Source organism: Mesitornis unicolor, unplaced genomic scaffold (assembly GCF_000695765.1).
Source record: "Mesitornis unicolor isolate BGI_N332 unplaced genomic scaffold, ASM69576v1 scaffold22907, whole genome shotgun sequence".
Lineage (NCBI taxonomy): Eukaryota > Metazoa > Chordata > Aves > Mesitornithiformes > Mesitornithidae > Mesitornis > Mesitornis unicolor.
The window spans coordinates 20,570-33,267 of record NW_010194636.1 but is presented as its reverse complement, the minus strand read 5'-3'; the positions used below and the strand labels follow the sequence as shown (position 1 = coordinate 33,267).

Genomic DNA, 12,698 nt, shown 5'->3' with positions numbered 1-12,698 from the left:
CTCTTCCTTCTACACACAACAAGAGTTTCCATAAAGTTTGCACACTTTATGGAGATGGGACATAAATTGGTATTTCAGGCATAAATTACCACTTCATTATTTCTTGTGAGCCACTGCCTTCCTAAAACTGCTGCCAGATCAAAAGAAATCAAGTAATCAACTTTGTAAGGCATCTAAGGGAGTTCCCAAAATAGATTCTTGCACAAAGTTCTCATGATGCAAGAAAATCCAAAACCATTTTTTCCCGAAAGGTCACTTCCCGCCCAAGAATAAAATGGACTCTCTTCTTTGGCCGAGTGGTTGCCTGTTGTTTTACAATTATAAGATGATAGAACCGAGCACTCTATAAATACGCAGCTGCTTTGAAGTAACTGCTTATCCTGCCAGGTAACAGCTTGCCAAGTGCTGTCACAATTAGACACTTTGACCTTAATTATATTAGTAGGCTTTCTCTGAGATCACTGCACAGATTCCAGTTCGCGACAAGGAGCAACTCGACCTGCACAACAAAGCAGAAATGTTGCTTTTTGTGGGAAACGCATCATTCAGGGCAAAAGAGGAAAAGAGATAACTCTGTCATTCAGATCTGCCATCACCAGATTACTTCTTGTAACTGCGCGCTCTGTACATGTTAATGAACTTATTTTCACAATGGTATCAACTGAATTAGCGTTCCATCTTATAGTCAGGACACTGAACAGATCCATTGCTGACATCTCTCTGCAGAGCATCCGTTATTTTTATCCACTCATTTGACTCCACTTGCAGCTCTGATTATAACTCAGATGTCTCAAGCTGAGTCACCCAAGAATTACATCTTTAAAAAGAATTGTTTAAATGACCTAATACAACACATGACCACCACAGCAAAGAAATCAAAAGTATACGCATAGCTCTGCACTCCTCTCCTCCCCTTCCCTTCCCTGGCCCACTTGCTGCATCCCTCAATCTACCACTTAAGGCAGGAGTTCTGGCATCTACAAGTCAGAAGCTGTGGTGCTCATCCCCTGGACATCATTCACAGCAAACAATCAAATGAAGCTTTGACCATGTAGAGGAAGCACTCTGTCAATGGAAATTCAAGGATTCAATTACATTCCACATATGAAAAAAATCCCAACAGACTAGTGATGCCAGCCTTAATCCTGGCATTGCCTAACTTTTCTGTGCTACACTTTACAATCCCAATGTTTTCTTAAAGCAAGCTGCTGCCTGTCTATAACTTACTCAAAGTTTATCTGCTTGTTTTTGTACTTTCAGCACAATAAAAACATCAAAATGAAACAAATCCCATAACACAACGTCCAGCATATGGACATGACACCCCCACTGATGTTGAGTAGCCTCCATACCTACTGTACACACCTCTGCATGACAGAGAACCCAGCAGGAGTGGCAGGTTGCCACCATCAGAGAGGACCATATGTGTACTACATGTCTTTCAGGTATGCAGTAACATCTGCAGAGCAGAAACGTGTTTGGTTCAGGAATCCTGCTGCCTATTCTAATCCTGGCGCACGTCTTCATAGGCAGGTCCTTTAGCCTTCTGTCTCACCCAAATAACATCTTTTCTGCACTGGTGCCCAGGCTCAACCAAAAAGCTAGGTTCATCTTCCCTACTAATAGAAATAATCTTCTAAACCAGTGTTTAACTTACCATAGGTTTTTAATCACTTTTCAGAATTAATTATGGTATTTGATGAGCACAGGTTAACACCACAGCCTGCAGGAAGCTTCTCACGGATAAACTTCATGACTCAGATCTCTCACAATACTGGTTTCCCAACCAAACTCACAGTCATGTTATAAATTCTGCACTGCTTTGCCGAAAAGTAGCACAACCACACCTCTGCTCCTAAGCCTTCATGAAGAACATCACATATTCAGGCTCACTGCAGAGATTGGGCATCAGCTGATAATTGCCACAAGAATCCTTCAGCAGCAACTGCAGCAGCAGAGCTGCATTTACAATAGGTCTAAATAACTTGATGTTATGTTTTAAATTTCACAGTCAGTCTGCATCAGCTTCTGTTCTTCAAAACGTGCATGTGTGCAGAGAAAAACATAAAGAAAGCAAAACGTTTGCTTCAGGCTTCCTCTTGACTAATGTACCTCACAGCATCTGACAGCGATCCAGCAGAATCTATTTCTGTCTGCACTTTACATTAGGATGCCTCTGCCTTCAACCTGAAGCCGTTCCAAAAATAAAGAAAAAAAGAAAAATAATAAAGTTTACTTTCTGGTACACTTTAAGAACCGCGTACAAGTCAGAGCACATCCCAGAACACACACAGCAGCGGCACTAACCAAGACAACATCAGCTGGCACAGAGATAGAGGCCACAGAGGGGATCCAGTGCAAACCGTTTCTCTGCGGTACCTGGAGACTCTGACAGCCCTCACTATGTCCTCTTTCTCCCCAGCTGTCTTAAAAGTATTACAGCGATCAGGATTACTGATACTCTGCTCGCCCCCACATCTTTTTTTTTTTGGTTAGGGAGAGGAAAAACTTTTTGCACCCATAAATATGATGAACCAATCAGCAAGCTTCAGCAAAAATCCAAAGGTTAAACTAGATGCGCTGTCTCTAGAACAAAAAGATAACCACTTAGAACTTAAGAACTAGAAGTAATAACCGCATCTTCGTAAAGTTTCTATATAATTTTTTGTGTTTATGTCTAAAAGTGGCAATATTCACTGAAACATTCATGAACACTTTGAAAAAGTTTGAATAAATATGGGCAAACTTACACTGCAGAACAAAAAGTCTTTATCTAAATTTTGACCCAAAGTAGGCAAACACCGGAAAGTTTCAGATGTGTTTAAAGCTCTACAAAATCAGTACCATTGAGGATCATCCAGTCCCAAGGCAAGTGCAGGTGCTTGGCAGGAGAGCCCAGGGATCCCATCAGGGGCGGATGGGGGTTCCTGCATCCCCCCTTTTAGTATAAGATCTCCTTCTGGGCTCGAACCACAAGAAACCTGAAGTACATCAGCTCCCACATGATTATCATTTAGGGTAATCAGAGACAAGAGCTTTCATTAAAAGAATATTAATTTTACAGAAGCAAGTATCAAAAGTTAGGAAACATCAAACAAAGCAGGCTATGGGAAAAGAACAGCTTCTGAGGAATGCATCATATCGCAGTCCACAATGGCATCATCCTCTACAGTTTCTTTCACGAGTGCTGCCTTGTATAAATAGGATAAAGAAGTTCACCAGCCACTGCTCAGCGCTTTGTTTTCTGCTCAGTCTTCAGTCTCATGCTGTATGCAATATAGTCAATTCTTCAAAGCTTTGAAGAGAGAATTGTTAATTTCCTTTTCTCTTGCTACCAACAATTGCAGCATTTCAACAAAACACAGCAGATAATTAATTCATTTTCTCAAGACTCCAAAGGAAGAGGATTATTGCCCATTTTCCAGCAGGGAGTGGAGGTCCATAGATCACACTAAGACATTTTCATAACTTTGGGATGCCCAAGTTGAGGTACCAAGGACCTGCGCAATTCCCACTGCACACTGCATTACATGCAGTTTCAATGTTCAAGCACATCTTTCATTCACCTCAGCTGTGGGTCTCAAGACCAAGCAGCTCTGGGACCACAACATCTACAATCTAATTCTCCAGGAAAATAATTAACTAAGCATCCTACCACCAATCCCAGCTTGAGATGGCATCTACAGAGCTGCTTCCCTGCACGGCCCCACTGACACTCAGCTCTAACACATCCACCACGCTTCTACCAGCACAGAGACTGAGCTCCACAAAAAGCCACTGTGACTGTATATTTAAAAGACTTCATCAAATATATCAGTGCCGTACTTTTTTCATTTTCTAACATATGTGGTTTTTCACACTCTTCCCCTGCTCCAGTGTGGGGTCTCTCTCACAAGTGACAGTCCTCCACAACCTTCTCCAATGTGAGTTCTTCCCACGGGCTACAGTCCTTCACAAACTGCTCCAGCATGAGTCCCCTCGTCAGGGTCACTAGTATTGCCAGTAAATCTGCCCCAGAGTGGGCTACTCTTTCCACGGTTCCACAGGTCCTGTCAGGAGTCTGCTCCAACACAGGCTTCCCATGGGGTCACGGCCTCCTTCGGGCACCCTCCTGCTCTGTCACAGGGTCCTTCATGGGATACAGGTGGATATCTGCTCCACTGTTACCCTTCATGGGCTGCAGAGAGACATCCACTCCACTGTTACCCTCCATGGGCTGCAGAGGAACAGCCTGCCTCACCATGGATTTCACCATAAGCTGGTTGCAGAGTAGCCTCTGATCCGGTGCCTGGAGCACCTCCTCATCCTCCTTCTTCCCCGACCTTGTTCCTGACAGGGCTATTTCTCTCACACATTCTCACTCCTCTCTCTGTTGCCGTTGTTGTGCAGCAGTTTATTTTCCCCTTCCTAAATATGTTATCTCAGGGACACTACCACCATCACTGATGGGCTTGGCCTTGGACAATGGAGAGTCCATCTTGGAGTCAGCCGGCATTGGCTCTATTGGACACAGGGGAAGCTTCTGGCAGCTTCTCACAGAAGCCACCCCGTAGCCCCCAGGCTATCAAAACCTTGTCATGCAAACCCACTACAGGGCTATGGCATGAAACTGCACTCAAAATGAAAACATGGTGGTTCTTTTAGAAGTCATATCCTTTGAATTATTTTGTAGACAGACTAATGTATTCAGATGAACATATAAAGATGGAGAGACAGCTTTCATGAAAAATATTCACTCTTTCATAGCTCACTAATTCAGTCTTTATCAACTGTTTGAATTTTCATAAAAGTATCACTGCTTTATTTACAGTGCTAATATAACTACTGAGTAGGTAGCAAAACCACAAATATTTTCATGACTGCGAAGCTACGTAGTTCACTAGCTCTTAATTTAGTCTGTTCATAAAACACCGTTCATAAAAATGTTGGGGTGAGTGCACCTAAGAGCAAAATTAATTTGCTGAATCTTTGCTCCTTCTTACTATCAGACTGGAGCTGAATAACTGAAATAGGTTTAATAACTATTCATTAAAACCTAGCTGTAAACAATTTTAAGACTATAATAAAGAGATTAAAATATCAAAGACATAGATTTGTGTCATTTCTCTCTACACTGAAAATATAAATTTTTTTTTGTATATTGATAATTTGCGTGGAAGACGCAGTGTACACATTAACACCATGTGTTGAGGAAAGTCAGTCTGCAGTCAGCATCATGTCTCTTGCTGCACAGTCCATATATATCCATATATGTGTCCATATGACAGCCTCAAGAATCAACAGTTGAGGCACAAACCCTAAATAACAGAAAAGGCTGAGTTGGTTGACTAAATAGAGGGCAGAAAATATGAGTTCAGGCATACACCTACACAGAGACCCAATCTGGAGCAAAATTCTACTTCAACAATTCAATGAATTTCAAAGAAATGCAATGTCTTTAAATGAAACTTCTTAAAGAATTAGATTTCTATTTAATTTTGTCCAGAATAAGTTGCCTTTCCAGTAAGTCTAATTACAATCCTCATAAAAATTGTGAATAAAAATAATTTTTAAATGTAAGATGATCGGAACACCTACATATGAAAAATAACTCACCAGATGAGTTACTGAGCTCCTAATTTAGAAGTTACAATTACATTCTAATAATTATATTCTCATTTCTCCATGTATTTCCAAATATATTTGGAATATTTGTGACAAGAATATTTTCATATTTATCAAAAAGAAAAGAAATATTTTTAAGTCTTATTAAACTCTTCACTCCTTTTTCTAAATACTGTAAAAAACATTCAAAAATAATGTTTCATAGCAGTGAATAATACAGAATAAACTTTAATGTTATATGCAGATCTGAGACAGCCTTCTTGACAAAGCTAAAAAATGTTCCTTTTTAAAGATCCTTTTTTCAGTTTAAGACTTTAATTACAAAACAAATGGGAGATATCTCGATGAGGAAGAAAGTTATTTAAACCAGTGATAAAGAGCAGCTACCACAGAAAGTTGTAAAATGTTTATATTTAATGATTTTAATTTTATTTAATTATGACATCAGTAGCTGTATATATTACACTGTAGAAAATCTTAATAAAATGTGTACCTTCTAAAGCCCAAGAAAGGATATGTAAGAAAGTTAAACATTTCAAAATTTTGGAATAAAGTTTTAATTCATATATATGATAGTGCTGTTAACCTCTGAACACTCATAGGGGCTCTAAACACCTTAATTATGCAATTTGAACAGATTTCTTTTTTTCTGTATTTTATTTTCCTCTTCATTAGTAGATTTATCAACTTACATTCCACTATTAAAATGGACACAAATTAGATCAGTCACATATCACTATCACATTTTCCAGACTCTCAGTCTTGGTGTCTTGGTTTGCAAACTGCTATCAACTCCCAGCTCAAACACCTTAAGCTCTACTTTTGTGGAGGTGAAAATGTAAACCTGGCTTCAGTACAACACCTAACTGATTTTTTCTGTGAAGGAAGCACCACAGAGATATTTCTTCAGAACTTACCAAATATCTTTCTGAAGAGACGCTGACTAAAATAAGGTCATCTCCAACACGCACTTTTTCTCCTTCCGATCGTTGCTTGGAAGCAGGATGGATGGTCCACCAGCACGCCTCACCTGCACAGAATTAAGTTAGAAAGAAAACGCCCAACATTATTGCCATTGCTTTCACATCTATCTCAGTCTTAATGTTCTGATCCAGTCTTCAGTTGGGGAAAGCAAATGTCCAGGTTTTTTCAATAGCTAACATCACTCCTGCCCCACTTTGTCAGAAACTCAGATGGAAATACTACAGAAAACGTATTTTGCCAAGAATTAGGACAAAGTGGAGCAACTCATCACTAAGAGCTATAAAAATAAGCATCTACAATATGGCTTTAAATAATATTTGAAATATCTCATAGATCCAAATTAAACTATGTTTTTCCACTTCTATTGAGTGTTAGTGCCTCTAATTCCCCAGAATATTCATAAGTAATAAATTTCATTCCCACTATAAACTTTGCTTTCAGATACAATTCTTGAATGAAAAGCATGCTTTTCAGAAAAAAAAATATCTTTGATCTTGGAACTGTCCAATTGTTGCTGTTACTACTCATAACAAGAGCAAGGCTTTAAAAAACAAGCAAACTTACTATTTCTAATTAAGCAATTAAACCAAACTGATGCCATTTTAAGAAGCTGTATCAGCCTTAAAAATACAAATAAATCCAAGACACCAGCAGTTCTAAAACTTTATTAGAATCTTTATTTAAAGTAATACAAGTTTAATAAAAAATTTTCAGCAGAAGGCTTGTACAGGAATAACAACTTGGAAATATTCCTTTACTTATATTCAATACTATAATTTTATATTTAAATATTAATAATTTGTTCATATCTCATAGAAATTACATGATCTATTAGAAAATGTAAAGATACTAAATGTGGAAGACATAGAAATTTAAAGTTTTGTTTCTTTAGTTCTTAAAACAGTCTTCATTTTTACATTATTTATATGTATTTATAGGTCTCTTCTGATTTTTAGACTGAAATTATTCTTCATTACATTGTCTTTCAAACAAGTGTTTACCTGTTGTGTCCTCTTGCAATCCTACATCAAATGCAAGCTTATCCATTGAAGACCGAGATGTAGAGAGGCAGCATAGATACTATCAGAAGAGAAAAGCATATTTTACTAGTTCTGGTCATGTTTGATAATCCACTGAAATATAAAAAAAACATCAACCTTATAACACAGCATTAACTATTCTTAAATTATCCCCACTAGATACTATCGAGAACATATACACCTGATAAACAGAATGGCACTCAAGGAGACTTGACAAATATCTATGTTCTGAAATAACTTCTCAGTCTGTCCAGGTTATCCTGAGTGGAAATAAAGGAGCTGATTGCAGCCAACTTCAGCTCGGTTCAGGAGTTTGGAACCTGTATAATTCACCAGGAAACTGAAGAGTAAGGCTTCTGTCCAAAATATGTGCAAGATGGAATTTCCTTTTCCACCCAGTCTCCCAGCATATGTTCAGGTTGCCAGCCAGATGCCAGCTGAAGATTAAGTTGCAGCTTATGTGATATGCAACATCCAAAGGAAAAAAAAAAATGAGAAATCACCAACTCAAAATAGGCTGACAGAGAACTCATCACTATGGAGCCAGATATAGCAAGATATGACCAGCATCTACCCTTCCCAAAGGTTTCCATTAACCACAGGTAAAATGCCTCTTTGATGGGAATAATTCTCCAGATATTTGTAAATGGCAATAGTCTGGACACTTTCAAACGTAACTTTCACACAAAAAAGAAATCATTGCTGCTATCAAGTCCCATGACGTACCATGCCACTGTAGGAATGGCGCAGCAGGATCGCATGCCCATAGAGCAGTGTTCGGTGGCCACCGCCTTGCGCAGACTGAAAGACAAAGAGAAGTGCTATACTGTGATGCTGACACCAAATTGGGCCTTTTGAGAAAGAAAAAAGAAATCCTCATCAATCTTTGGAGAATCTGCATTTGCTCCATGACAGAGAAGTCTTTCTTGATGAAATGCTATTCTGGGATTAGTTCAAGAAGGAAGATTTTCTTTAGTTCTGATTGGCTCTTAATATGTTGACTTTTTAAGTCCTTGGGGCAGATATAAGGTAGAATTTGGACACGGAAATCTAGAAGTTACTGACTTTTTCTATTATCAGTGCTCCAAATCACTGATGAGGGAAAACAGTGTACTTTGTACCATCACCAGTTTGGTATAAGATATATTCCAGAAGCCTGAATCCTCCTTCCTTCTGCCTCTGGAGAAGAGAAGCTTTGATGTGAGTCACATGAGCCCCAACACCCTTACGTATTGTTAAATCTCTCATATTCCCCCGTTTTCCCTCCAATGTTATACTTTTCTATACAGAAGGAATGCAGAGGGAGCCTCTGAAGTATTTTCCTTGTTTTACCAGAAAGTATTAATGATACATCAACCACAGTGAAGCTTATCAACCTCCCTCCCGACTGCTCATCCCACCATGCTGAAATCCCATCAGACAAAATTCTGCATCTGCTAGGCCAAGTAAATGCTCAAAGGCACCCAAGCCAACGCAACAGGCTTTGGGGGTTCTGAAAATTCAGAAATCATGGCTGAGTAAATGTTCCTCTTGAGAAATGCAGCTTAGGTCTTGAGTGAAAGAAAATAAAGTAGTAAAATTTACTTTTATCCCATGAAACTTTAAGCATGTTTTTCACAGTGTTTCCATTACAGTTTCTATTTATCTAAAATCAGTTTAGCCATTCATGAAAGAATAAAAAATCTTGTTAAAGCATGAGCAACCTTTCAACTTCTGCTGAAGATCTGTGAGTTCCTTAGCCTGAGACACAGCTGACTGACATAGGTCAGCAGCAGAGACTGAGAGACAAGATGCTGTCGAGAGCCTAAGTCCAGGTTCCTCTGATAGAACATCTCATGTCACATTATACACATCACACTCTTCAGGTAATATTGATAAATACATATTTTTGAATATATAAATGTGACAACTCCATAAACATCATTATTCTCTCATATAGGAGTCCTTATTTGATTTCTTATACACAGCATTTATACCCTTTCTTTTATCACAGTAGCCTGACCTCCTTGTTCGACTGCAGCATCAGATTCATTACAGAATAAACTGGAAGCAATCACACTGTGTTATCTCTCTGGCAGCTTAATTTCAGTGCTGAAGATCAGCTCAATGGAATGGCTACCGTGGCAACATACAATTATTTCCCCTCCTCATTTACTGGTTGTCCTTCCTTACTTTTTCTGTATTAGCATATCTGATGATCTTTGAATTACTTGGTCAAGGAAAAAAAAAAGAGCACTAAGTGCTGAAAAAGTGAGCACTTAAAAAGAAACAATAAACTGTCAGGAATTTCTGGGTTTTATCTTTATTCAGCAGAATCTTGATGGACACAAGGTATATTCTGACTTTCAACAAACTGCACAGCAGTTCAAATGTAGGCAGGCACATTCAGTAATCTCTCTGCAAGACTGAAAGACATGAATTTTTATTAAGAAAGAATAAAAGTCATGGTCTTTGTCACAAACACAACCTTGACAGTAAGACACACAGATTTAGCTTTGAACTACCAGTACTACAATCACTTTTTCCAAAGGCTCAGGGAAAGAATGAGACATTTGGTAATAATCCCAACATTTCAGATCGGTCCAGAAGCTTTATCACCAGCAGGCATAGCCACCCACCCAACCAAGTCACTAATATGGATAAAAGTTTGAAAATTCACTGATAATTTTACCAAAGTTACTCTGTTTTACCAGCCATAAATCTGATATCTAACATATAGACTTGGTTACCTCATGTACAAAAGATGAGAGGAATACCATAATCAGCCAAACCACAGCTATGTTAGCTTGCACTTGTTTTGGCCACATTGATTCGTCTGTCTGGCACCTCTTTTGTAAAATGCCCATTTGTAGCTCAACAGGAGAAAGGGTGTTTCAAAAAAATTTCAGTCTCTTCTGTGAAAAATGGTTAAGTGGTTTTTTAGATAATTTTTACCAAAAGGATTGAAGTCACTCTTTTTAACCAAAATTATTTTGCCCATTAGAAGAAAAAACAAACAAGTTTGCCATTTTGATTTCTTAGACAGAAAACAGAGTTGCAAAAAACACCTCAAGCCTTTTCCACATAAAGGTTTCTGAGAGGCAACTATAATCATGCCATCCACATGGAGGGAAAGCGAAAAGATAAAATACAGAAAAATACAGGAGAGATTGGAGAAGAAAGTCAGTACTATGAAACTGCCTTCCATTTTGGAGTCTGCCTTGCAGGATATGTACATACCTGTAAGTTAATTTTCTATTTTAAAAGCTTATCTCCTAACTAAATGCTCAGCATTTATCTTTGTGACAGAAACTGCATAACAAGTAGCTATTCGACCATGGTTGGCTAGTGAAAGAGTCGTCGATCTTCAAAATAATGCATTCCTACCTTGACTGTTGCTGCAAAATGTAAATTTTCCATGTTTAAAAAAAATTTCAAAGTTACCAATTGGACTTCTGTGGCAAAGACACCACATTCCAAGAGGAGGTAAGCCACTGAACTTTTACCAAGTTTCCAATAATATTCAAATAACAATATCTCACTAGCAACAGCAGGCATAGCCACCCAACCAATCAAGTCACTAATATGGACAAAAGCTTGAAAATTCACTGATATTCACTGCAAGTGTGACTTCTTGGAAGTCACAATCCTGACTAATTTAATCCGTAATGCCCACAGATTTTTGCACAAATACATGAATGGTATTATAATGAAAGTAAGTTTTTAACAATCACATTATTTATCATGAGATTGAAAGCATAAAGGACAAATACACACCACCTGTGAAAACTTCATATACACTGCCCATCTCTAGTCTAATGTTTCTGCAGCTGGAATACAAGATTAATTCGGAATCATCTCATTACCCAAAAGCCATTGCCTGAGCAAAGGCAATTTGGAATACAACAACAATTAGAGCTGAAGAAATTAGCATTCCAAATACATAAACAGCTTTCAAGTTCAATGCATTGTTAGATCTGGCAATGAGAATAGATTACTAAGACCTGAGATGCTTAATTTGACGCGAAGAGTGTTATCTTGAAAAAAAAGTAAAGAAGGAAAATAAGTTAAAATTGGAAAATATTTTTCCTTGGTTTTATTTTAATAGAAATAGGATTAAAATCCAAAAAAACCTTAAAAATTACAAGCTATCTTGTAAAATATGCAAATGATAGAAGCAACATACCTTGAAATAGTTACTATTATTTTAAACAAAAAAAAATTATCTTTTACTGCTGCAGTAAGATATGTTATACAAGACCCAACAAACCCTACACAATTCTGTGTATACACAACTGGCACATGTACAGACACGCAATCACCAGACAGATTAAACCAGGAATTTCACTGATCTGATGTTAATTCACACAGCAGCACTGGCACCACTGTGCCTATGGTTGCGTTTCTACACTTGTGGTCATACATGAGGAGCTGCAGGAAATTAATCACAGTGACACTGAGCAAGCGTTTTGGAGCCATTCGTGCTTCTGGGAACCCCACATACGATGAGCTTTTTAGAGACTGGTGAATACCCTGTGGCGTCCAAGGAGATTTCAAGCCAAACAGGTATTCCTCTTCCATTCTTTCCAGGAGATCAGCCGTGAAAAAACATTCCTGAGACCAACAAGTGCATTACCGCAAGCAAACGCCTACATTTCTGTCCTGACTTTTCTTCACAGGTCTACGTAATCTCCAAATGTATGAAAAAGGAAAAAGCTATGAGCTTCAGGGAGGTACCAGAGACAGACAAACATGGCAAAATGTGTAACTAGACAGGATAGTTATGTCAGTGGTTTGTGTGTGTACAAACAAAGCTTTCATAACATTGTCATTATTCAGAAATTTTATGCTTCAGAAACCCTGACAGCAATTGACTGCATTTAGCATGTGGCTATTCAGACAATTCCAGTCACCCAGGAAAGGAATTAAAAATTCCAAATCTGTCACAAGAACACAGGAATTGAAGCAGCCCCTCTATAAAATCACACAAGATAGTGCAGTGAGGTTTTAAGAGTGATGTAATAGCTTCCTGCCTCATCCCACAAAGAACCCATAACAGCAGCATGGAATTGGTGGCACAGGCTGTAGGGA

At 38.3% G+C, this 12,698-nt stretch overlaps 1 protein-coding gene across 1 annotated transcript in view; it reads right to left on the bottom strand.

The window, feature by feature from the left end:
• Nucleotides 1–12,698, bottom strand: part of LOC104543301 (ryanodine receptor 2-like) — a gene marked incomplete at its 3' end in the record, with an annotated part of 48,549 nt that overhangs the window by 34,783 nt on the left and 1,068 nt on the right. Inside the window, exons 2-4 of the mRNA XM_010187881.1 lie at nucleotides 8,355–8,479; nucleotides 7,590–7,668; nucleotides 6,522–6,634 (exon numbers count right to left, since the gene is read on the bottom strand). Coding sequence (XP_010186183.1) covers nucleotides 6,522–6,634; nucleotides 7,590–7,668; nucleotides 8,355–8,479 — 317 coding nt within the window. The remainder of the gene's footprint in view (nucleotides 1–6,521; nucleotides 6,635–7,589; nucleotides 7,669–8,354; nucleotides 8,480–12,698) is intronic.